We start from the raw sequence: 26338 nt of genomic DNA, 5'->3' as shown, positions 1-26338 counted from the left end.
AAAAAAAAAAAAAAAAAAAGAAAACAAATCAATTGTCTGGGTCCCTCCTAGTTGCTTGCTTACACAATCGATTTTGAGTTTTTAATGAGTATTCTGATCTGCATCATCTTTCTGGCTGATAGTCTGAACTGCAAGGCCACAGCATAGGGCTGGCTGGCTCAAATGTATGTCTACCATGTACAACGTAGCTTTCGATAAAACAGGCCGCGGAGATAACATCCCGCCAAGCCAGCTTTTGAACTGCTGATCCTGGGTTTCGGATCGCACGTGATACGGAGCAAGTTCCACTCCTGCTCCATGAAAGAAGTCGGTGAGCATCAAAACCTGCGAGGTGAATTGATATCTATGCCAACAGCATATTCTCTTCCGGGAAGGAGTTTCGCCCAAACGAGACAAAACGGACCTTGCTCGTCAGATGGATGACGGGTCGGACGTAACACGCCAGCTTCGCAGGAGCTCGGTGGAGCAAGGTCCAGTCAACGACGAGGCGGTATGCTTCAGATGTATTCCAAGATGCGCTTGGACTGCCGTTGACTTGAATGAGATTTTGTACCAATGCACGGCCACGAGCACCTCAAGGACCCTTGTAGACCACATGGCCACGGCAGCAGAAACACGGTTGGCGATTTACATCGCAAGCCTGATCTAAATTCCTAGCATAACAGCTTCGTGAGGCGAGACCTTCTTTTTCTTTTATTTTTTTATTTTTTTTTATTCTATTGTTATCAAAATCAGGGTATAATCATCAAAAAGTAAAACCTCAAATATCATAGATCCGTCAAAACCGCCCCCTTTCAAAGGGGAATCAGAAAAGACCCGTCATCACACCTGTAACCTGCCATACCATAACGCGGAGTCAGGCAGGTCCATGTCCAGACTGCCGTTATGATTCGCTGGTATTCTGTAATCAGTTTCTCTACGTCTCGCTGCGTACTGGGACCGTACTCGGCGGCCATGGCACGCATCCGATGTGACGATGCGTCGAAGTTCTGTCCACATTTGATGAGCTCCCCGGACAGAGTGTTGATGACTGATTCCAGGTTATTGCCCGTCTCTGCCATTGTGAGCACGACAAGATTCATGAGTGTATCGTCTCTGATCTCCTTCTTCAGTGATAGAATATCGTTGACACTTGGAAGAGTTAATATTAGCTGGCGAACCTGAACGGCATGCGGTCGGCTAAGCAATGTCACAAACTTACAATATGGTGTTTTTGTTGGCTTCGAGCCGCAAGATGGGTTCTTCAGCCCGGAGTATCTCGGTTGGAATGTTTCCACGTACAAAGGCGCTGAGATTATACACCGCGCACGTCAGCTTCTGATATTGCTCCAAAGCAATCTTGGAGGCGCTCTGTGCTCAAACATGTATCATCACGAAGCTTACCAGGCAAGGTCACACATGGCGTCCACAGCAGTGGTACCTAGTCTCCATTCGTAGAAATCCGCGACCCTGGGCAGCTCGCCCGACAGACGATTAGCCTGTTCTGGGCCGGTCGCCTCAATGAAGTACTTCAGGGAGCCATAGAATGCCTTCCTCTGGGATTTGTCGAGAAGCTTTCGGAAATGAAGAGCAACTTCGGCGAAGAGGGTAGACACAATGTGAGGGCATACTGGTTCACCGCTTCCAGTCACAGAGAGACCGAGGTGGAAGTGTATGAAGTCGAGTGTTCGCCGACGATATTTGGAGGCAAGCTCATAGCTTGAAGCATAGTTTGTGACCCCTGGAATGATCTGAGCGTCTATGGTGTCGTCAAACAGAAACATCCACAAGCAAAAGACGGCGATTGTCTTGAGGACCTCCCAGTCAGCTTCCGGAACCCAGCTCGATGCAAACAAGGCAAAGTCGGACCTGCAAAAAGCGTTTAGTAAAACCCAACAGAGCACACTTGATGCTGGGGTCACGTCAAAGGGGGTACAGACTTCTTGAGCTTTGCTAGGCGGATTGGATCACTAACAACCCGTTCTAGCGTGCTCTCCACCACGGGTATTAGTTTTCGGTACATAGGGTTAACGGCATGGTCCCACTTGTCAAAGATGGGCCGCCAGTCGGGCACCCTCATGATTTGGCCCCTGAGTGATGAAGCCATGGTTGTTGCTATCAAGGCCGAAGAAAGAGAGAGACGGAGAGAAAGAGAGATAGATAGATAGAGAGGGGTAAATGAGATGGGAAGGTTTCGTCCGTAGTTAGGGCAATGCGAAGCTTAAAAGACAAAAAGGGTACGGTGTAGATATGGAGAATGTCTCCGTATCTTCACAGGAGGAATGGAATGTGGATTTGTTATGCAGTTCGTCCGTTGGTCAGGAATGTCAGTACAGGGACTAGTTCTGAATAAGCACTACAAGTTAATATAGAAACAGCTTGTCTGAGCCGATTAGACCGTCGCCTTGGACATGGTAAGTGTGGGTGGGCCATATCATACCAGAGTAAAAAAATCGAACATGCGGTTTTGGAAGATGTGCATGTGGGTCCTATCAACTTTCACAAATGACGATAAACTCCTAAAGGAGAGCCAAGTTTATGGAACCATAGGTTGGTTGGTAGGGAGAGAATGGGCGTCCATGTAACGAACAGCATCAACTGAGGGGGGGTCTGTGCTAATAAAGGCGGACGGACTATCTGAAGACATTAGTCGGTCGCTCGGGTCCCCCCGATGCCCGGGGACCCTGCCCCAGACTAGGCCATGTGGTGTCGAAGAGTTGGGCTAACCAAAGAAAAAGAAAGATAAATCCCTATCCTGTAAGCATCCCATAGTGGCCACTCGGCAACAGCAGCGAATAGTCTTTCAAAGGGCTGAAAGCTGCACCACGGTAATCGATTCTAGTTGGCTGTTGATGATCTCATGCCCAGGGTTGAGGCATTATAGTGTATGTCAGATGAATCATGGGCCATAATACTATGGTAGCTGATTCTAAAAAAAGAGAGGCAAAAGGACATAGGGAGAGCAGATAAAAACACCAAAAAGTACATCAAGAAGAAAAACCTCAACTTGATCCAATCGCTGTGCTGACAACAGATGGAGGAAAAAAACGAGAGAGGCAATTACGTGGTGGTGTGAGTGGAACTTCGCCCACCTCACATATAACTCCAGTCTGTAGTGCGTGGAGAGCATTGACGGACGCCCAGGACCTGGTGCTAACGATTTGTCGAAGCTTGCGGAGGTGGACGGGCCAAAGCAGGGAACACCTAGTAACAGCTGGCCTGGCGTCGCCATCAAGAGCGAACAAAACGGCATAGACGGCTTGCCTCAACCACAAGATCGGGACTGGCTAAAAGCACAAAAGCAACAGCAGTATACGACTGACGTATTTTTATAGGATGGTCACCCAAAGCTTTTTGCCATGATCTGGGCCGTCCGACGGGCGGCCTCAAGAGCAGGATCGCCGGCTTTCCCTATCGCCATGCCGATTTCTTGGAACGCCCCTTTGCTGCATGGCTATCTGCTGCTTGGTGGAGGAAATCAATCACGCGGTGGCTGCTTGCATCGCGAAACGAGTCAAAAGGTATCGTAGGCGAACGAAGGCCCTAGATATGGACCGGCATTTGAACCACCAAACGTTCATTCGCACGAAGTAGTAGTATTGTAGATCCGAATACGACATTGTGGGGGGTCTGGACTGGAACTTCGGTAACTAATCAAATGCTTCCGAAGTCCGGCCACGTGACATGATACAGTTGCCGCCGGCAGATATCTTGCCCCTAAACCCTGTTGCTTGTTCATCTTATTGTACCTTCCGACTACCTCAGGCAGGCACCTTGGCAAGCATGGGTGCCCCACCACCTAACTTTCGTCCCCCAGTGAACGAGCAAACAAGAAACAATTGACAAAAACTAGAGCAGCATAGTATGTCGCGACTTTGTCAATATCGATAGGATGGAAAGCCCAATTTATATTATCGGACTTGGTAACCTGGGCAAATACGTTGCCCACGCTCTCAAGAAACAGTCATCCAAGACGCCTGTAACCCTTTTACTGCACAGGGAAAGCCTATCGGAAGAATGGCAACACTGTGGACAAACCATTGAATGCTTTCGCAATGGAGCTAGCGATAAGTCATCCGGATATTCGACAGACCTGTTTTCAGGGACCTCTCCAATCAATAATCTTATCGTGACGACCAAGACATACAAGACAGCCCAAGCACTTGCACCTATTAGGCACAGGCTTGGCCCTGAATCCAGCATTCTGTTTCTTCAGAATGGGATGGGTAAGTTCTCTGGATGTAATCTTACCGGATTTTCGTTTTCGCCTGTCCTGACTCGACTGAGTCGCAAGGAACTATCGAGGAGGTCTCTGCCAGCCTATTCAAGGAGGCCGAATTGCGCCCCAACTACTGGGCTGGCATTGCAAGTGTGGGAATATACAAGCACGGCCCATTTTCCATCGTGCACGCTGGCAAAGGCAGCCTAATTATTGGAAAAGTAGAAGGGCGCATTGATGTATCTTCAGCAGCAGATATGAGCGGTGGGAACTTTATGGTGCAACGCCTCCTCGAAGCAGACGGACTTGCAGCCACTTTGGTGGAGCCCGAGTCGCTCAAGATTTCGCAATTCCGAAAGCTGGCGGCCAACGCGATAATAAACCCATTAACGGCTTTACTCGGCTGCGCCAATGGTGAAGTTTTTGGCAGTCCATCCCGACAGGATGCCATTCAGCAACTTATAGCAGAAACGGGAGCAGTGATCCGTGCCCTTCTACCATCTAGCGCTAGAGAGGAAGTCGGCGAACAGTTTTCCAACCGGGGTCTTTCCCAGTATATTATGGAGGTGGCGACAAAAACGGCAAAGAACTCCTCATCGATGCTGCAAGACTTCCGAGCGGGCAGGGAGACCGAGATTGGGTACATCAACGGATATATTGTAGAACAAGCCAAGAGACTTGGGCTGCCGCACGCGCGCAATTCTGCCCTTGTGGATATGATCAAACAAGGGCAAGCTATACCCGAGGATGACGAGGTTATTCACAAGCTATCCGGACTGCCATAACTGAGAGTCATCTGGCCGTTAGAACGTTGTAGGCAGCCTACGTCCGCGTGGCTAAAAGAATGGGATGACATTTACACAGAGGAAGAGCGTAACCAAAGGCAACGGCCGAGCGAGTGGATGCCCAAGATGGGGACCCTGGTGTCGATCGAGCAATTGGCAGCGAAACACGTGGTCGCGACCCTCGGCCACCGCTCACCCCAAAGACAAAGTCAGACGGTGGTTGGCTGCGGGATCAGGCATGCTGCCCAACATTGGTGCGCCCTTCTTGGCTCGGTATTGGACCGAGACCGAATTGTATGGGCGAGATCATACAGTACAACAAAGCTGCGCATTCATGGAATGAAAGACATTGAGGTAAAAAAACCGCTTGATTGGCCGAAATCAAGAATTCAATCATTGATTTGCAGATGCAACATTGAAATCACAAGTTGTAGTTGGGTCGGCACCTGCGAGCGGGCGGGTAGTCAACGGGATCCGCAAATCCCCAGCCCCCCTATATTTGGTACTGTAATTAATGTATTGTACAATACTGTACAGTAGCTTGTTGTGCAGCTTGGCAGTACACGCCAGTTGAGCCAGCCAGACCCTTGTCCGGTCGCCCCAGCGGCGTCCCTCCCCGCTCGGCTAGGGGAGCCCTGATACCCGCCCAGCCAAAGTCGTTCAGACCGCCATGCCATCTGATCAAGCTCGAGGCTGACAGCGGGTAAGCTGCCAATCCTTGTCGTAAACAAAAACATACCATTCTTTTTTTTCTGTAATGTGGAAGCTTCAGCTGCTTCACAGCACTTGCACCACAACACCACAACTGCAGTGAGCAAATGTTTCCGCTGCAAATGGTGCTAACAGAAAAGAGCACACATCTCGTCGCCATCCATATTTCAGGGCGATGAGCGAATATTATCGGCGCGGGAGCCCCGAGAGCTCCCGGCGCAGGCGGCGGGAGAGACACGAACGCGACCATGAGCATGGATATGGTCATGGCAACTCCTACCAACATTCCCACGACGCAGCACCGCCTGCTGCCCCTCAGTACATCCCAACCGGGTCCATGCCTCAGACGCATGAACGCGATAATGCCGACTCGAGCTCCATGCTATCCTCCTCCTCCACCTCCGAATCTCTCCTAAACATTTCAGCGCCCAAGTCGCGCGCCGCGGGCATCCTCTCCTTCTTTACCTCTCCCGACCCAGCTGCACGCCGCAGAAAGTATCGCAAAAAGAAGAAGCGATTGCTGGGCTTTGGCAACTCGAGCTCCTCATCTCTCGAAGAGGCGCTTGCATACGGTCGGGGTTATGTTGACAAGGAGCGACGCGAAGCCGCCGCGGCAGGGCGAACGCATGCACAACCCACACAATATAGCCAAACACAAGATCAGTTCTCACAGTCGCGACGGCAGGAACATCAGCATCAGCGATATGGCTCGCCGCCACGGGACCACCCAAGGGCAGCGGCGCCCCATCGCGACAAGACGGACGAGGAAATACAGGAAATCGGGCGTCAACTCGCAAAGATGGCCCGTGATGGGAATCGTGAAGACATGTCCCGGAACGGTAGTCGCAGGGGCATATCGGGGTTGACGGCTGGAGCTGCCGCAGCCACTGCTGTTGCGGGTTACCGACGTTCCAAATCCTCGGACAAACGTGATCGGGGCATCGGCTCATCGAGGCCACAGCAGCACAGTGACTCTGGCGACGAGTCTGACTGGGAAACCTCATCGGAGGATGAATACTCCAGTGAGGATGTAGACCCCGGACTAGCTTACGGAGCTTCCATCATGAGTTTTCCCGTGTCTAGGCCGCCTCCCCCTGCCCAGAGACCCACGGAGAGCAGACCTATGCCTGCAGACGCGCGGAAAAGTCATGTCGTGGATCCTCAAATGTTTGGTCCTATGAATTCACTGCGCGGCCTTATCAATACCCCCTGCGGATTTGACGATCCAGTCCAGAAGCAAAACAGAGAATCCGAGCCAAGACAGGATAGACCAGTACCTTCGGTCGAGAGTGCCTCGTTTGAAGCTCGTCCCCTTCGTGAGGTGTATCCTGTTCCAACTTCCGATCCCGACAGATTTGACATAACGAGGGCTCAGTCATCCAGCGACCCTCGCCCAGATCCTGTGCCTATCCAAGCACCAAAACCAATAGTGCCGATTTCATCACGTGTCTATGATGCACAGGATTACGCAAGATCTGAACCTCGAGCAGAGCGCGAGCTTCGCAAACGCAATTCCGACTCATCTTTTGCCAATGTCGCTCTCGCTGGACTGGCAGGTGTTGTCGGCCTTGGAGCGGCCGCGAAAGTCGCTTCCGATTACAGGGAGAAGCGCGATGACCATCGTGAACATGACAAGCCCAGAGAGGTAGATTCACGACCAAAACGGACTCGCAGTGAGAAAACCACACGAGCCGACCAGGTTCCGGATCAGGATGAGAAGCGAGCGGACCGCCGTGAGAGTGACGAATACAGGGATGTAGATGCACGACCGAAATGCACTCGCAGCGAGAAGATCACGCGAGCTGATGAGGAAACTCGTGGTCAAGACGCTGCTCATAGTGGACATCGCTCCAAAGATGAGCCTGCTGTGCCAGTGGATGATAGCAGGCGCCGACAAGCTGAACTCGAGGAAAAGATTCGACGACTCGAGGCAAGTCTGCGTGAACAGACCAACAAGGACGCTCAGCCAGAGCCGCCAGCTCGTGACCGAGATCAAGATCGCGAGCGCAAACGTCGCGACAAAAAGCGTCGATCTGTTGTTGTAGAGCAAGGCGATGAAGCACATGCTTCGTCAAAGCCTCCTGACAAAGACAGGTACGACGGTGATGAGCCTAAGACGTCAAAGCGTAGCTCCAGGTCCTTTGGATCCGCAGTTGCATCCTCCTCGAAATCACCCATGGAACCCCTGGACTCTAGGGCAGCGGATGATGATTTTCCTGCCCCAATGAGCCAAATTCCCAATCGCCCTCTTACTCCCATGATTACTACGGTTGAGCGGGAGCCAGACTTTTCCAAGTTTGATGCAATTGTCCATGATCAGCCTAGAGGACCTCCTGCCGATGCACCCAGCGAGCGACTCAGCCGCTGGGATTCTTTCGACAGAGAGGGTCACGATGCGAAGGAGCTTGACAACAAGGATGCCCGTGAAGCTGCAGAACACTCAACAGATCCTCTTCCTGAGGCGGCAATTGCAGCTGCCGCCGCCGTTCTTGCACGACATGGGCATAGAGGCAAAGGCATGCGCAGGTCGGAGCCCCAGCCGAAACGGTCGCGTTCGGAAGAGAGAGATGCAGTCCAAGAGGAAGCAGACCGGCACTATCGCCAGAGTGTGCTGGCGCGTAAGATAGCAGAGGATCAAATCCGCTCTCGGAGTGCATCTCCTGATAACTCGCCGGTGGATGGGCATGACGAAGACCCGATAATCCGCATTGTCACGCCGCCCGAAATGCATCGTCACGAGAAAGGCAAATTCGAGGCTCCGAATGCCGATGTACGTATCGACAACATCATCGAACCCAAAGATTTGGAACAATACCGCCTCCCCCGCGGCGCGCATCTTGGAGATCCGTCCACCTTGCCGGTTTTCAAGTCCAGGGATCCTTCTGCTGAGCGCGAGCGACCAATGCTCAACCTAGTTCGACCGACTCCGGCCGTCTCACCGATTCCCTCTCCTTCGCCGGAAGAACAGCAGCCTAGAGCACCTCCGGTCGCACCTGAGAACGTATCGACCGAAGAGCTGAAGTCAGCATCTGATGTGATTATAGGCCCCCGTGGTGAGATAATTAATGTCGAGCCGCGCGAGAAGTCAGCTCTGTCAGACGAGGATAAACCCATCGACAGGAAACCCGAGGTTTCCGAGTCGTCATCCGGCAAGAAAAAGAAGAAGACGAAGGGCAGTGCCTGGGGTAGCGTTCTTGCCGGAATTGCAGGAGCAGGTGCCGCCACCGCTATAGCTGCAGCTGCTGAGGATGCATCAAAAACGACTCCTGCGTCAGAAGAAGATGATAGGCAGGAACGTGCCATGCCTGGAGCTTTTGAAAGCAGTGAAGCCTCGGCAGATCGTGATGAGACGACATCGAGAAGATCACGGAAGGGCAAGGGAAAACAACAGGTCTGGGACGATGAACCGCCGTCTCCTGGACCAAAACCCGCCAGCCCCAGCACATCTCAAACCCAAGGTGCATTTGCGGATGACTTGGACTTCGCAGCCACCTTGGCAGCAGGCTTGCAAGATAGCGGCTTCGATCCCAATATTGTCATTGATGACCCTGTGTATAGGAGACGAGACTCACCTCCGGGCAGCAGTGAACCTTTGGAAGAAACGTACAAGAACTCATTTCCCGAGGTGGTCCCGGACCTTGACCCAAACTTTGCCAACCCAGTCGTACCTCGGTCATCGTCTGGGCCGAGCACCGTCATCGAGATCCCACGCTCCGATCCTGTCCCTGATGCCACTGAAACCTTCAAGGATGTACAGGAGGAGGAAGAGACCCCACGCAAACTCAGCAAGAAGGAGCGACGAAAGTTGAAGGAAGCCCAGAACAAGAATCCCGACGAGTCTCTTGTTCTCGAAAGAGAGACCCCTCTGGTTGAAGCCGAACAGAAGCCACTGCCGCCTACCTTGGTAGAGGGCGAATCCACATTGGTTGAGAACGCCGATACGCCTGCACAAGGCGATTTCAACGCCGAGGAAGAGCCTGCAGCACCCTCAGGAAAGAAGAAAAAGAAGGCCAAAAAGGCGGCGCAAGCTGCTTCTGCATGGCACATCGTTGAAGAGCCTTCCAGGGATCCAGTCGATATTTCGCCAGAAGTTGTCGCTGACATCCCGAAAGAGACTGTTGATGAAGGACAGCTTGGCTCGCGTGATCAAACTGAATACAGAGCCGATGAAATCAGGCCGAGCTACGGTGGCGAAATCCCGAGCATCATTGCAGAGGACCCTTTTCCAGTCCAGGAATCGGTCCCGCGTAACTTGATTGAAGATAGCGTCCCTACCTCCGACTATGCCACGCCTGCCCAGGAGGCGGAACCTCCGATGTCATCTTATGCCAGCACTCCAGCAGTCGAGGATACATTCGATGCACCCTCCTCTAAAAAGAAAAAGAAGAAGGGCAAAAAGGGGGCCGAAATTGAAGCTGCCGCTGACCCCTTCGTCGAACCCACGCAAGACGAAAGCAATGATGTATCACGCGACATGGCCGACGTCGCTAATGCCATCGGAGAGGAAAGCTCTGTTCCACAGGACCTGATCGTGGAACCGCCGCTCGATGACTCGGTGCCAGTCGTCGAGGATGACATGGCAGTATCAACTGGGAAAAAGAAGAAAAAGAAGTCTAAAAAGGCGGCGGTGGTGGAAGCTGTAGGTGCCAGTGCTGCGATTCCAATCGTCCTGGCTGAAGACGCCCCCAAAGAAATTGTTTCAGAGGCACCTCTGGAAATCAACCAGGAGGCTTCCAAGGAAGCCATGCCGGAGACGTCAACGGAAGCACCCGACAAGGTCTCGGACATAGCCCCTAAGGAAGCTACGTCGGAGACGCCAACGGAAACACATGACAAAGTCTTGGACGCAGCCCCTAAGGAAGCTACATCGGAGATGCCGATGGAGGGTCTCGAGAAGGCTTCAGAGCTAGCCCCTGAAACGCAACCAAAGGACGTCGTTCACGCTCTCAATTCGGATGTCAATACTGTCGATAATGCAGCAAAGGGTGCTGGTACTGATGCCCCCAAGGACATTGCCGATGAAAGATCGCCGGATTCTACAGAGGCAACTGCTGTGGCTGGCGGCGAGGGAATTGCAAACGAACATGATGCCCTTCCTGACACTTCTTCTGCAGCGGTTTTTGACCAAGGCGCCGAGATGGGGCCATCTTCTAAGAAGAAAAAGAAGAAGGGGAAGAAGAACGCCATGGCTGCTGAGGAACCTCAACCATCCATACCTGTCGAAGCGGCTATACCTACGGAAGAAGTGTCTGCGGCCCCTGTCGATGAGATCGTCACCACTCCTAGTGATACCAAAAAGATTGCTTCCAGTGAGCCCGAGGAGATCACTTCAAGTGAATCCAAGGAAATCAGTTCTGGTGAGCTCAAAGAGGCAGTTCCAGGTGATACCAAGGAGCCAGATCCTGTAGTTATCACGGAAACTATCACAGAAGCTCTTCCTGACGAATGGGCCATGCCTGCGATAACATCAAAGAAAAAGGGCAAAAAGAGCAAAAAGTCTGCTGCGGTACTTGAAGCAGAGCCCTCTCCAGTGACCGATTCTGGGACTATCGCCGTGGAAGAGGCAGCGCAGGCGTCAAAAGAAGCCATCAAACCTGCAGCTGAAGTTGGCGCGACTGATGGAGTGGTCTCATCGACGACCCCAGAGCTCAAACAGGTTGACTCGTTCGCGGATAATGAGCCGACCGGCACGCTCGCAACGGCTACTGATGGCCCGGGTGGGGAGATCAAGGAGACCTCTTTACCTGAATCCGGCACTCTCCAGATTGTTCAGGATGACTTGGCTACGACATTACCAGGCAAGAAAAACAAGAAAAAGAAAAAGAACAAGTCTACGTCTGCCCCAGGGGAATATGAGATGACCAATGTCGAGCCATCGCATCCGGAAATGGTTGCCCAAGAGACTCCCACGCCTTCTGGACAAGACCCTTTGATCGTAGGAACTGAGGCGGATAAGCCCGAGGGCAATCTCCAGCCCGAAGATTCCGCTATTGAAACCGAAGTGGAGGCCCCCGCTGTAGAAGCTGGTTTGAGCGGTCTTTCAGCAGAAACATCCAAGAAGAAGGGAAAGAAGGGCAAAAAGTCGGCGCAGGACAACAGCACTGCCACTGCAGAACCATTGACACCGACCACTGCTGAGCAAGACACGTCACAGCCAGAAGCTTTCGAAGAAAATTGGGCCACACCTGCGTCGACAAAGGAGTTGAAGAAGGGCAAGAAAGACGACTCTTGGGCTTGGGAAGAGGAAACACCAGCGTGGGAGTCGGCTCCTGCCTTTGAAATCAACCCCAAGGATCAACCAGAGGCAGAACCCGAAGCTGACTGGACCGCACCAGCTACTACGAAAAAGGGAAAGAAGAACAAGAAGGCTGCTGCAGGCAATGACGATGCCCAGGGCGTCAGTGCGAGCCAAGACAAGTCTCTAGCAGCCCGAGAAAACGCCGATGGTGCCAAAGATGGAGATGACAACACTGTAGTTGAAGATGATAACCAGGCACTCGAAACTGACTCGGGTGCATCCAAGAAGTCCAAGAAGAAGTCCAAGAAAGGGGCTTCAACTCTCGATTCTCCCAAGGAAATTACTGCTCCATCAGAAGCCTCGCCGAGTGGCACAGGCACAGACAACCACGGTATGAAAGGTTTGGATGACCCTGCTGATACAGACGACAATTTGGAGTTCTTCGAAGCAAATCAGGAAGGAAATCCGGCGGACAATGGAGGCTGGGTTGATGACGCTGAAGATGTCAAGACTGTTGTGTCAGTTCCAGCCAATTCTGACCAGAAGGCTGCAGACAAAGAGGAGAAACGTTCGAGCGGGGGTTTCTTCAGCTTCTGGAACCGCTCGTCAAACACTTCTGACAACAAAGGGACGCAAAACGAGGGCAAGGACAAGAGGCATTCTTTTTTAGCTAATGCCGGCACCATTGGCGCTGGTGTCGGCCTGGCGGGGGCTGCGGCTGCGATTGCCAGCCACGCCTCGCGTTCGAATGCCACCTCCAAGACCAAGCAAGATTCCAGTCCCTCCAGGTCTACGAGCTCACCATCCCAGGACCAGGGCAGCTTTGATCCCGAAATAATTGAGCGGGTCATCAAGCCTGCTATCGATCCTCAATTCGGAGACCTACTACCGCTGCCTCCCAGCGCACCATCCTCTCCGACAACAGAGCTCCCCAGCGAGGAAGATCTGCCTGCCCTGCCAGTCAGTCGTCCCGAGACACCTCCCGAGCAAGAGCGGAAAATGCTCCGGGAAAAATGGGCCTCGCGCCGTCGCAGCCAGCTTGAGACCCCGGTCAAGTCTCCAAGCTCCACTGCAGTTCCGATACAGTTCCGCTTGCGGTCGGGACCGTCATCACCTAGTATTTTCACCAAGACTCCGCCCACGCAACCGCAGCCTACCATTTTGGAACCCAGCAGCGCGTCAAGGCGGGTATTGCGACCAATGTCTTGGGACACCACTAGGGAAATCAAGCCTCTGTATCTGCCCGAGCATGTGCGGTCTGGTTCCGCGGTTGAAAATGACTTGCAACTCCCCGGGCTGCCTGAGAGCAGGCCATCAACTTCAGGAGATGCAGCTGGACCAAAGGATCAATCTTGGGCCGAGAGTGCATATGCAGGATACAACCCCCTTGGCGCCACATTGGATAGTCCGCTCCAGATTAACACTGGGGTTGTCCCAGCCTATCATCCAAGCGACCTTCTCGAATCTGGGGAGGTTACTCCCAAAGCAGAGCAGGGCATCAAACCTTCAGATGGCCTAGTATTGAGCGACACAGAGACGAGCGATGTCTTCGAGGATGCGGCCTCCCAGTTCAATCCATCGTCGGTCCAGAGCCCTGTGACAGAGACCCACGGTTTGGGCATATCGGTTAACGACGGATTCGATAGGCAACTGGAAAATCCTCTGGGTTCGCCTCAATCTCCGACTAAAGAAGGTGTCCATGGAAGTTCGGCACTGTTTGGCGCCGTGGGCATGGGGGCCATCACCGCCGCGTTGATGAGCCATGCAGATAGTCCCGAGATTGAAGAGCTCAGCAGTGGTATCAAGGCCTTGGACTTGAAGGATGACAAGACAGAAATCACCAAGGGTGAGGCGAGTGGAGTCACTGGTGATGGTTTGTCGCAACCTGAGGAACTCAGCGAGACGCCTACAAAGAAGGGAAAGAAGGCCAAAAAGTCCAAAGGCAAGAAAGCATCCATGCCAGATGCAACCGACTCGCCCATACCTGAGGAGAAACCTTCTGAAGGAAGCGCTCCGACCGAGAGCTTACAATCGTCAGATCTGACAGAGAAGACGTCGCCAGACATGCCCTCACCCGTCGCCGACTCCGCTGATGCCTCTCAACTCGCATCGACTTCTCCGCAGGAGGAAATTGCAGAATCAGGAATTGCACTTGAGACCGAGCCTGTCTTGACAGACATTGAGGACAAGGAAACCCAAAATACAGACACTATCATTCTGAATCCCGATGTCCCTGAGCAGAAACAGGAGGATCTTTCAATTACGGAGCCAACCGTCACCTCGCAGAAGCCTCTGTCGGAGACCTTACAAACAGAAGACACCGAACAAAGTCGGATTCGCGATAATGACCTCAAAGCAGAGCCTATCACCACAGACCAACCCGAGACAACTGCCAAAGGAAAGAAGAAGAAAAAGAAGGGCAAAAAGGGTGCGGCGGCAGAACCAGAGGAAGTACCATCTCAACAAGGCACCGATTCGCTCGAAAAGCAGGAGACGCATGAGGATAAGGTCGAGCCAAAAACAGAGCCATTACCCACAATACACACTGGTGAAGGCTCAAAGGACGCTGGTTCACCACAGCCGCTGGCGCTGGACAGTGAAGCGCCTCCGGATTCATCCAATATCATCAAGACAGGGGCTGTCCCTCTCGCGATTGCGGCAAGCATGGCAACTGCTTTGATGCAGGATGGGCCAGGATCCACAGGGGTCTCGCAACCCGCAGACGAAAACGACAGGATGCGGGACCTCGGGCCGTTGCAGGGTGGTATAAGCGGTGAACCAAGACTCACCGACACCACTGCTGAACCCGACACTGCGGGCCAACAAACTGTGGAGCCTAGTGGAGAGTCTGGGGATGTTGCTTCTGGGCCCGATGCACAGAGCAAATCAGTGGATGCCACACCGGACAACAACATCGACACCGCTACTTCACCACCTCAAGATCCACTGGCCGCCTCGGCGCCGATCCCTGTCTCGGATGAAGCTGTCGATGCCCACCTCCACGATGGTGCGACCCCTGCAGCCGATGAGCTCGGGTCGCAAGAAAGACGCGATGCCGAGGATGGATTTGGCCTTATGGGCGCGGCCGCGGAAGATGCTATCTCGGTTCCGCCATCACAACCTGTCGAGACCTCTAGCGAGCCTGCTGCACAGCCAGAAGAGTCAATGGGTCAGGAGCAAGAGACACGATCAGGAAAGAAGAAGGGGAAGAAGGGCAGCAAGAAGAAGCAGGCCACCCGCGAGCCATCACCGATGAGAGAGGAGCCGGTCGCAGAGCCGGTCATAGAATTAGCAGCGGACGACGCCGACAATGGCAAGTCACATGCCATTGATCCCACGACTGAGCCAAGCACAGATACGACCTCAACAGAGGTTGTTGATGCCGGGGCAGGGGAGGTTGCTGCCACTGAGGGTCAGGCTGGCGAGGAAATCTCGATCCCGGGACCTTCTGCGAGCAAGTCCAAAAAGGACAAGAAAAAGAACAAATCGGCAAACCGGGATTTGCCCGGTGAGGATGCACCGGCGGACCACCCCATCGAGAGCACTAGCGCCACCATCCCGCCCGTAGATGTGCATGGAGTCGAGCCAACAATACCATCGGAATTCAGTGCTGATCTCCAGGAGGAATCCCCATCGCCGCTGGCTTCAACAGAGAAAAAGTCCAAGAAAGACAAGAAGAAAAAGAAAGGACTGTCATTGGACGATCAGGTTCCGCCGGCTGAGCCCCCCGCACCCCCTCAGGATGCTCAAATACCTGCTGAAACCTCAGAACCCCCGACCACTCTCCCGGAAACTGACGCAACCCCTCAAGAGGAGGACTTGTCATCTGCTCCGGCTTCGTCGTCAGCTAACAAAAAGGGCAAGAAGGGCAAGAAAAAGAAAGCCTCTGCCCAACCTGACTTGAACGAAAATCCTGATGCAGGGGTCTCAGAAGTACCCTCGCAGAACAAGGAGCAGAAGGAAGGTTCTCAAGATGGACCAGCTGCTGCGATTGAGCCATCCCAAGAGGCTGAACTTCCGCCAGCACATAGCAGCATTTCAGATGCCGCAGATGACCAAGGCACGGTTGAGAAGGGGCTCGACAAGGACGGAAAGTCGGAGCCCGCCCAGTCCACCGAGGTATCGACCATTTTAGCAGACCAGGCAGATGTATCACCACCCATCGATGACAAGAGGTCACCGGGCTCGCTTGACAGCCAAGATGGTGTGACTTATGAGGAAGTCAAAAACACGGCAGAAGCTGAAGCACCATCTGTGGATACCTCGCATCAGCCAACATCTGATCAGGGCCAGGTCTCAAAGACGGCTGAAAGCGAAACCCCAGTCACAAATGATGGCAGCAGCTCGTCTAATGCAACTGCAGGCGAACTAGAGAAGCCTGGACCGGAACAAGACCAAAACCCTCAGTTGACGCCATCTGCGCAAGAGCAACCAGAAACTATGGTTGAGCCTCAAGACGAGTCGGCCACCCCTGTCAAGAAAGGCAAGAAAGGAAAGAAGGGCAAGAAGCAGACGGTGGAACCTGCGACGGTGGAACCTGCGACGGAAAACGACACATCTGTCCCAGTCAGCCTGGTACAGGATTCTGCACCCCTCGTCATTGAGCCGGAAGTCGTCACGTTGGATACGAATGACAACACTGATGCACACGTTTCCTCGACCAAGAAGTCAAAAAAGAGTAAAAAGAAGGATATTATTCTCTCGGACGAGCTTTCCGAGAATAAAAAGCCCGAGGAACTTATAGCGGATGTCTCGGCGGACGCAATAGCGGAACCACACAATGCCGAGAAGCCGCCAGTTACTTCAGAGTCCTTTACTCATACATTGACAGCGCCGGAACCGGAAGTGCTCGTCGGCACAGACTCTGCAAAAGCACCTCAAGACCCTAGTGCCAACACCGAAACCCTATCGATCGAGCCAAACGTCAAATCCTTGATTGAGGGTGACAGCAAGGCCCACGAATCAGATTCGGCGGAGATCTCAACCGACAAGAGCAAAGACTTGCCTGTGCAGGAGGAAAGTCAAGTCCCTGAGAACACAGTGGATGTTGTCGTGGCGGAGGAGCAGCTTCCGGCGACCACTAAAAAGTCCAAGAAAGACAAGAAGAATAAAAAGGGAAAGGAATCAGATGAGCAAGCCCTGCCAGTTGCAAGCGACGAACAAGTTGTCCCGTCAGTCGAGAAAGATGATTCTGGGGTTGCAGAAACCGCCAAAATAGAGGCTACTTTGGATCAGTCGCAACCAAGCGATTCAGCCCCGGTTGACGCGCCCACACTCGTTGAACCACCCAAAGAGGAGCCTGCTGATACTCCTGTGAAGAAGTCCAAAAAGGACAAGAAGAAGAAAAAGTCTGCTGTCGCCGATGACGGGAAAGATGTGGCTATATCGCAAGCTGAACCATCTGAGAGTCTCCCGGCTCTAGAGCCCGAACCTTCGACAACGGATGACTCTTCGACCAAGGTTGCCGAGGTGCCTACAGAGTCCGCTCCAGACTCCACGCCAGCAAGCGATCAAGTTATGGAACCTGCCGATTCGCTCCCAGACGCAAAAGACGATGTAGAGACCTCGACCGCACAAGATGCTCCCGAACGCACGGACAAGGACCCTGTTTCTAGCGAGAACCCCGATGCTGTTTCTCCACTTCCTACAGATGGTGACTTTAACAAAACCATTTCGAAGGAGCTCGACTTGGGCAGTTTTGCAGACACCCCTGCAGATGAATTGCCAGAAAAGGCTGTCACGAAGAAGTCAAAAAAGAGCAAGAAACAAAAGAAACAAGCCGAGGCTTCGGAACTTGATCCGGAATCGCAGTCGCAAACCCAAGCACAGGAATCGCAGCCAAGCCTACCGGAGGACCATCAACCAACTGAAGAAAAAGCTCTGGAAGAAGCCGCGGATGTCCCAGTCGCCACCGAGCCGGAAATTGTTGATTCCGCTGCCGCTTCTGGAGCCCAAGAGGCAACACCAGAGGACTTTGCGCCTGCAAAGAAGGTCAAAAAGGGCAAGAAAAACAAAGCAGTAGCATGGGAAGAACCTATACAGGAGCCCTCGAGCCAGATAGTGGGTTCAAATGACACTTCGGTCAAAAAAGATACCGGTCTTTCCCCTGTTGTTGAGCCAGAATCAGTCGGCTCAACCACTCCTGAAGCACAAGTCAACACGATTCCTGAAGATACTGTTTCGACCAATGAAACCGCACTGCCTGACAAAAACGAACCAGCCTCTGCCGTGCCGCCCAACGAGCCTCCTACGGTCGAACCCGCCATTCAACCGGCTGTGGGAGACAGTTCAGGAAGTCCCGTGCCAGACTCGCAAGAGACCACCCAGCCGGACGCCAAGGCATCTGAAGAACCCGAGGTCGTTGTTGGTAAAAAGTCCAAGAAAGACAAGAAGAAGAAAAAGCAGGCCGCCAAGGAACAGAAGGAGGAGGCTGAAAAGGATGCTGCTACTTCCGAGCCGGTTCCCGAACCCAGCTTGGCACAAGAAACTGATCATTCCCTAGTGGCTGGACTCGCGCCCCCAGCAGTACCCGCAGTACCCACCATGGCACAAGCAGCCGATTCCTTCCAAATGGGTGAAACTGTGCCCCCAGAAGCACCCGCAGAACCCATCTCGGCACAGGAGACTGATGTTCCCCAAGCAGCTGAAGCTGTGCCCCCAGAAGCACCCGCAGAACCCATCTCGGCACAGGAGACTGATGTTCCCCAAGCAGCTGAAGCTGTGCCCCCAGAAGCACCCGCAGAACCCATCTCGGCACAGGAGACTGATGTTCCCCAAGCAGCTGAAGCTGTGCCCCCAGAAGCGCCCGCAGAACCCAAGATGGCACAAGCAGCCGATTCCTCCAAAGTGGTTAAGGCTGTGTCTGCAGAAACAGCTGCTGAGACCTCAGAAAAAGAACCCAAAAAGAAGTCCAAGAAAGACAAGAAGAAAAAGGGCTTGCTAGCAGTTTCTGAGGGGACTCCAGAGAAACAGCCTGTGCCGTCTCCATTGTCAGATGCTGGCCAGAGCATCAGTCAAGTTATAAATGCAAAGGATGGGGCAGAGGCCACCCCGGAACCTGTGGGCAACCCAGAACCTGTCGCCAACCCGGAGCCTGTCCCCAACACGGAGCCTGTCCCCAACACGGAACCTGTGGACAACCCAGAACCTGTCGCCAACTCGGAACCTGCGGCCGACAAGGAGTCAGAACCTACAAAGAAGTCCAAAAAAGAGAGGCGAAAATCCAAGCGAGATGAACTGGCTCAGAGCGCATCTCTGAACGTCTCCGAACCCAAGGACTTGGATCAAGTCACGGCTACGAGTGGTTCGCTAGAAAGCAGCCAGAACGATGCTTTGTCCCAGAACGTCGCAGATCCGGTGTTGACCTCAGAAACACCGCAACAACACCAAGAGGGCCAAACCGAACAAGAGCAATCAACTATCGAGCCTTCGACACGCGAGGAATCTGTCGACAAGACCGTAGAGAAAGAGCCTGCAGTGGCAAGCGATGCTATTGAGAGCTCCGGTACAAGCGACGGTCTGAAAGGAGCGCTAGCAGCAGCAGGTATAGGCGCCACGCTCGGCTCAGCTGCTACAGCCTTGATGTCTTCTGGCTCTCCTCCTGAAGAGTCCCAGGTCTCGAAGAAGAAGTCGAAAAAAGACAAGAAGCGTAAAGATGCGAAGCTTGCGGACTTGGAGGCTGGGCCTGAACTTCCTGCAACCCCTACTGATGACGTTTTGACTGCACGCGAACTGACCTCAGAAAAGCCCGACGAGCCCTCTTCAGAACTCGTAACAGATATTCAACCCACCGACACCTTGATCCCAGATGATAGTGGTGAGACCACAAGCACATCCGCTCCTAGGGAGGTTGAGGAGAAGCCGACAGAACTCGAAGCCACCGCGGAGACTCCGTTGGCTACCGAGATGGCTGTCACACAAGAAGAGGAGCTTCCGGAAGTCATTGGCAAGAAGTCCAAGAAAGATAAAAAGAAGAAGAAGAACGCCAAGGCATCCGTTCCTGAGACTATAGCGGAACCTTCTCCTGCAGCAGATACAGAACCAAGCGTCAACCCGTCGTCAGATGATGTGGGATTTCCTGTTGGCCAAAACAGTGCCGAAAATGCCATTCCTGATCAAGAAGCCGAAGCAAACAAGGACAAAGATGCCAAGACAGAGTCTAAGGCTGATTATTTCAACCCCAATGCTGTGCCCGACAACAAGCCAGATCCTGCGACACACGAAAATATCACATCCACACCTAATGAGAATACCGAGTTCATGGGAAACGAAGACGCGAAAGAAAAGGCACAACCTGAGGCGGAGGTTGAAGACTGGGGTATATCTAGCAAAAAGTCCAAGAAGGATAAGAAAAAGAAGAACAGCAAGGTCCCTGAGCCTCAGGTAGAGCCTTCTACCGTTACTGATATCGCTGCAGCTAAGCCAGATGTCAACCCAGTCCTTGTGGAAGGGAATCCCATCGTCTCTCCAACCCCCGGGGTTGATCCTGATCCCGAGCAGCAAAAGAACCTCGAGGTCGATGAGACTGATATATGGGACGTCACATCTAAGAAATCGAAGAAGGACAAGAAGAAAAAGAAAGGCAACGCCATCCTTGACTCGGAGGTGGTAGTGACCCCAACAACTTCTACAAACTCACCTTTGGAGGACGCCCAGCCTGTCAGTGTCACGGATGGGAATGATCTCGCCGCGGCTGAAGCTACTCCTGCTGAATCTCAAGGAGAGACACAGCCAGCAGAGTCGGCCGACCCTAAACCTGACTTGGGAGAACCCACGCAAGACCAGAAAAAATCTCTCTCGGAGCCAGAACCAGAGCCAGCACCGACTGCGGATGATACTTCCCCGGCAGCCGCCATCGATGCTGGACCTGTCGACCTTGCATCTGCGCCCGAGGTGACGGAGCAAACATCAGCCGAGCCACCTATGACGGAGCCCAGTGTCGACACACAAACTCAGGAACTTGATGAGGTGGCTTTGCCAGCTAAGAAGTCCAAGAAAGACAAGAAGAAGAAGAAGGGACAGAATCAGCCTACCGTTGAGGTAGTCTCAGAGAGTACTGCGCCTGCCGCACATCTCGAGGATTCGATGGACTCATCGCCACCATTGACATCGCCAAACCCTAGCGCGGTACAGTCTGAAACCAAGTCAAAAGAGGAAAAAATGGAGACGGACAAGCCCATTGAAGCCTCTCTCCTGGGAAAAGATGAGGGCAGCCTTCTGCCAGACACCAGCGGACCGAGTATTGACTTGCAGGAAGTCGCCCCGCAGCAAACTGTCTCCTCGGAGCCTATTCCCGAGCAAGTTGTATCAGGGGAGCAGGACCCCAAAGCTGCCGAACCTGCTGGGGCCGATGAGCTTCCGGAAGTCGTGACTAAAAAGAGCAAAAAGTCAAAGAAGAAAAAGGGTGCGAACGTGATAGATTCAGATTTGGCCTCAGGTCATCTCACTTCGACCCAAGATGCTAACGTCGATGAGCAGCCCGAGGGGTCTGATAGCAAAACATCAATTGATGATCCGTCGATAATCGCCCAAAGCACAAATGAAGAGACTACTGAAGTCGCCCCCTCCACGTCAACTGCAGAAGAGTCTTCGAAAAAGTCCAAGCCTAAGAAAGCGCCATCCATCCCTTTGACAGACATGGAAGAACCCATTCGCGAGGTTAACAACGAGACATCTATTGTGAAAACAATGACGGAAGAGGGCCCCACGGAGAACTTGGAAGAGGCTTCAAGGTCGATGGAGATAGTGCCTGCAAGTCAAGTCGAGGCGACAAAGGACGGCTACTTTGACAGAAAATCTGGCGGTGCGATTGAACAATCCTTGCCAGAGTCTTCCGGGGATCTTGAGATTCATCCTGCAGTTGCAAGCTTGTTGGGTCCCAAGGGCAATGAGGCCGAGCAGCCTATACCAACTTCGGCTCCGCCAGGATTGTTCTTGATGACACGAGAGGGTTCAGACGTGTTTCTTAAGGATGGCCATGTACCGAGGCTTCTCACTCAGTCTACAGACAGCCCCTTGACAAGCCCACAAGCACTGGGGATTAGTGAAGACAAGTACACGCGTTCCATGTCCACCGTGGGCATCGAAGGTGGAGATTCGAAGTCACAGCACGAGAGTGTGGCGAGCGAGTCGACTCTCAAATCACTGACACAGATCGACAAGGAGGGCGTCAGTTCCCAAACCCCCGACGTTGAAGAATTCCCTGCGGCAGAGCCCGTCGCAAAAGATGACGTGGTGAAAGCATCAGTCGCCAGTGCAGTGGTCGGTGGGGGTGCAGCGGCTTTGGCAAGCAAGGTTGGAGCTTTGAGCAAAAAGTCAAAGAAGAAGAAGAAGACGCTCGACAAGAGAACGCAACAGAGCGATGACTTGTTCGATGATCCATCCTTGTGGGAGGGTACCGACAGGAAGCTGGTGGAGGGCTCGAGGGGCGATCTCGACTCTGGGGATTTTTGGGAAGTCCCTGACAGCAAGACGGATGAGGTCGGAGCGGCGGAGGGATCGGGGATTGGGCTGGGTATCAGTGATCAGAAAGCCGTCGGGGTCGTGAAAGATGATGGAAATGAGGATACGGGTCACCTAGACAAGCCAAAAGATGCCGATACCGACGCCCATGACGTTTGGGGCACAGATGTCGGTGCACAGGAAGACGCGAGACGACTGAAACATTCTCCGGGAACGGACGCACTCAATATCGACACAGGCTCGGATCCCAGGACTTCGGAGCAGAGCATCGTATCAACGGATGAGAACGGAAGAGGCGGGGGCATTGCGCTACGGAAGGAATTGGTGGATAGTCCAATGATGGAGGAAAGCCCGATCCTTGGTCGCGGAACAAACTGGAAGCAGGCACAAGAGAAAGAGGACTCGTCGGCTGATCCTACGCCCAAAGCGACACCGGCGGGTCTTGAGGGGCGGGTTTTCTCACCGCCGCCCTCTTCAACCGACGCACCGGTCGTGGCTCAATCACATCAAGCGGGAAACGATGATGAAAAGTTTGGTTCTGGCCTGCAGGCGCATTCCATTGAAGGACCGGAGACTAGTATGCCATCTCCACGGTCGCCTCTGGGATGGGACTCTGATAAGGATGCCACAGGCTCGCCCTACTTACACCAAGGCTCCGATGCTGGAATATCACCCTCGCGAACGCTTCCGCCGGTACAGGAAGAGGAGGACGAAGGGGAAGTGTTAACGGCGGGCAGGCGTACGTCTCTAGACAAAGTAAACAGGGACAGCGGGTACTCGGCAGGAGAACCACCAGTCGAAGTGACCAGACGGCGCCCGCGCCTGGGTTGCTCTGAGATGGGCCCACAGAGGGATAGCGGCGTGCACCTGCGCGACTGGCCCGAGAGTGATGGGTCACGGCTAAGCCCGTCTCCGACGCCAAGAGGGGGCCCGCCTGACGGAAACGATGACACGGTGAAGACGCCGAACAAGGATTTTTCAAGCAACAAGGGCACCAAGTCCGAGTCTTCGCCGCCGGATGAGGGCCGTACCAGCCGCGCACTCTTCAACCCCAGCACGCCCAAGCTCGGCGAGCCGGAGCCACAGGCGCAGACACCAGATCCCAGCAAGAAGAAGACGCTGAGTGGCAGCAGCAAAAAGCGAAGCACATATCAAGAGCTGGGGTCGGCAGCAATTCCGCCAGCAATTATGCCGGCTTCGGCGGGTTACTCGCCCGTGGTGGAGAGATCGTTGAGCTACGGTCACGATCAAGGCCTGCCACGGCCTGCATCCAACATGAGCGCCACACGGCTGCGCGCCACGCCAGAGCCACTCAACTTTAGGCCTGACAGCCCAGGCAACAACAGTCTCCGCTCATTCACAGCCACACCCCCGCTTCGGCGGGCCGATAGGCGCGTTAGCGGCGATCTACGGTCGCTGAGCCAACGAAGCAGCGTCATTGGCCAAGCTCAAGACAAGCAAAAAGACAAGGATCAGCACAGTAGTGGGGCAGCAACCGTAGCAGCTGTTGTAGGCGGTGTCGGTGTCGCTGCTGCTGCTGCCGCCTCGAGAAATACTCATCATCACGATGGTGCTGCCCAAAGCTCCACTCACGACACCACTCCCGTCGCCAACGAAGGCCGTGTCCGCGCCAAGGACATGACCGACGTCTACGTAAGTTGTTTTTTTTTTGTTTTTTTTTTTTTTTTTTTTCCCCGTCCATTCATTTGATTTTTTTGATATTTGATAATGACAATCAAGTGCTGACCTTTTTTTTTTTTTACCTCTCTCACAGGATGGCTACGGCGAGGGCCGCATCGGCTCACCGCGCTCCCCCACCCGACCCCATAGCATGCGTCGGCGGCAGAGCATGCAAGTACTTGAACTAGAGAGCAGAGTCGATCAATTACTAGCCGAAAACCGCGCCCTGAACGAGGCCCGGGTTAAGGCAGAACAATCGCTCTCGCAAAAGACGTCGAGCCTTCTCGCCGACCGCGACGATCAAATAGATGCTCTCAAGCGATCCGTTGAGTTCCTCAATCAAGAGCTCTCCCGCCTTACCGAGGTCAATGAAGGCCTCCACAGCGCCATCTCCCAGACTGCCGTCCAGCACGATGACCGCTATCGCCAGCTCCAGTCACAACATGACAGCACCAAACGCGAGTTGGAGCAGACCCGAAGCGTCAGCGGAGCCAGCGCCGGTGCTACACAGGCCCTTCTGGCCGACAAGGACGCCGAAATATCCAGGCTGCGTGCCGAACTAGAGGCCACCAAGGAGCGTGTGCGCGAACTCCAACGCCAGAAACTGGCCAACAGACCCGCCAATGGCGACTTCCTCACTGTGCGCGACATTGACTACTTCGACCACCGCTGCCAGGCCCTTTGCTCCCACGTACAACAGTGGGTTCTGCGCTTTTCCAAATTCTCAGACATGCGCGCCTGTCGCCTCACCAATGAAATCAATGACGAAAAGATCATTGACCGCCTCGACAATGCCCTTCTTGATGGCTCCGATGTCGACCATTATCTGCGCGACCGGGTCAAGCGCCGTGACGTCTTCATGTCCATGACAATGTCTATGATATGGGAGTTCGTCTTTACGCGTTACCTTTTCGGTATGGACCGGGAGCAGCGTCAGAAGCTCAAATCCCTCGAGAAGCTGCTCCTCGAGGTTGGCCCGCCCCAAGCCGTCCGTCAGTGGCGCGCCATCACTCTGACCCTCCTGTCACGCCGCCCGGCCTTCCGTGACCAGAAGGAGCAGGACACCGAGGCTGTGGTACAGGCCGTACTGCAGACTCTCTCCATGATCCTTCCGCCGCCTTCCAACCTGGAGGACCAGATTCAGTCACAACTTCGCCGTGTCGTTCGGGAGGCCGTCGACTTGTCTGTCGAAATGCGTACCCAACGCGCCGAGTACGTAATGCTACCACCCCTACAGCCCGAGTATGACGCCAACGGCGACTTGGCCGCCACCGTTACTTTCAATGCGGCCATGATGAACGAGCGATCGTCCCCCAACAATCCACCAAACTACAACGAGGAGCTCCAAGCCGAGGGTGCCACAGTTCGCATCGTGCTCTTCCCCCTCGTTGTCAAGAAGGGCGATGACAATGGCGTTGGTGACGACGAAGTTGTCGTTCATCCCGCCCAGGTCCTCGTTCCCAAGTCGTCGAGCTCCGGCAGACGTGGACGCATGACCACGCCGAGCTCCGACGCCGGAGGTGTAAGCCTCTTGATGTCCCGCGGCGGCGACACAGCCAGCCGGAGCAACATTAGTATGCAGGACGTCGGAAACAACCAGAGCACCATTTAGAGGTTCTCTGGATTGACACATATCAATGGCTTGTAAATGCAAAGCGGCAATCAAGCTTTATTTTGTTTTCTTTTTTTTCGATCATGAGGACATATGAGAAGGAAAATCAAACATGGAAAGGAATAGTAAAAATTCAATTGTTGTTTTCTTGTTTTTGGGCGTCAGGCGTATCATTTCTCTGTTTTTTTTTTTTTTTTTTTCTTTTTTATTAAACTTGTCATCTCTTGATTTCCTTCTCTCCGTTATCATGCGTGACGACTTTCTCTTTTACTTCCTGAGTACAACACATCTTAAACTACCTAATATAAGTCTACATTTTCATGCCCTTGGTCTCCAAATGATGAAAACTTGTCATCAACTTGTACAAAGCGCCACCAGCAAATCCAGTTGCCCAGATTCATACTCTAGACTAATGAGAAATGAGCAGCACAGAGCTGGGTCATGTCCGTGAAGAGTGGAGCTCATCATTCTTTTCAAGTTGACAATCAGACCGGCTCATCTTTAAGCCTGATGCACCATGTCGTTTCGTCTCCTACTCCCAACAACAGTGACCGTAAATTCATCGTCGTCATATATTTGCAAGGTATATCGTTATCCTGGTGATTCTCCCCCGATCACTTCATAAAACCTAACCGTTGGGCGTCATTCCGAAC

At 53.4% G+C, this 26338-nt stretch overlaps 4 protein-coding genes across 4 annotated transcripts; 2 read left to right on the top strand and 2 right to left on the bottom strand.

Annotated features, from left to right (window-relative positions):
• Positions 1-81: 81 nt before the first annotated feature.
• On the bottom strand, positions 82-597 carry PpBr36_01148 (uncharacterized protein; the record flags this gene model as incomplete). Its single annotated transcript, XM_029888336.1, is given in 3 exon segments — positions 82-343; positions 354-524; positions 554-597. The coding sequence occupies 3 exon segments, from the start codon at positions 595-597 to the stop codon at positions 82-84; spliced, it is 477 nt and encodes a 158-aa protein (XP_029751071.1).
• A 197-nt stretch (positions 598-794) lies between these two features.
• PpBr36_01147 (uncharacterized protein) lies at positions 795-2086 on the bottom strand (the record flags this gene model as incomplete). Its single annotated transcript, XM_029888335.1, has 4 exons — positions 795-1131; positions 1202-1288; positions 1384-1848; positions 1920-2086. The coding sequence occupies 4 exons, from the start codon at positions 2084-2086 to the stop codon at positions 795-797; spliced, it is 1056 nt and encodes a 351-aa protein (XP_029751076.1).
• Positions 2087-3871: 1785 nt separating this feature from the next.
• PpBr36_01146 (uncharacterized protein) lies at positions 3872-4983 on the top strand (the record flags this gene model as incomplete). The annotated part of the gene is made up of 2 exons (XM_029888334.1): positions 3872-4205; positions 4267-4983. The coding sequence occupies exons 1-2, from the start codon at positions 4197-4199 to the stop codon at positions 4981-4983; spliced, it is 726 nt and encodes a 241-aa protein (XP_029751075.1). The 5' UTR covers positions 3872-4196.
• Positions 4984-5869: 886 nt separating this feature from the next.
• Positions 5870-25685, top strand: PpBr36_01145 (uncharacterized protein; the record flags this gene model as incomplete). The annotated part of the gene is made up of 3 exons (XM_029888333.1): positions 5870-15502; positions 15554-24046; positions 24168-25685. 3 exons carry the CDS (start codon positions 5870-5872, stop codon positions 25683-25685), a joined length of 19644 nt encoding a protein of 6547 aa, XP_029751074.1.
• Positions 25686-26338: the final 653 nt, after the last annotated feature.

The sequence above is a fragment of the Pyricularia pennisetigena genome, chromosome 2 (genome assembly GCF_004337985.1).
Source record: "Pyricularia pennisetigena strain Br36 chromosome 2, whole genome shotgun sequence".
NCBI classification, from domain to species: Eukaryota; Fungi; Ascomycota; class Sordariomycetes; order Magnaporthales; family Pyriculariaceae; genus Pyricularia; species Pyricularia pennisetigena.
Note: the sequence above shows the minus strand (reverse complement) of the source record. Positions and strands in the feature narration are given on the sequence as shown.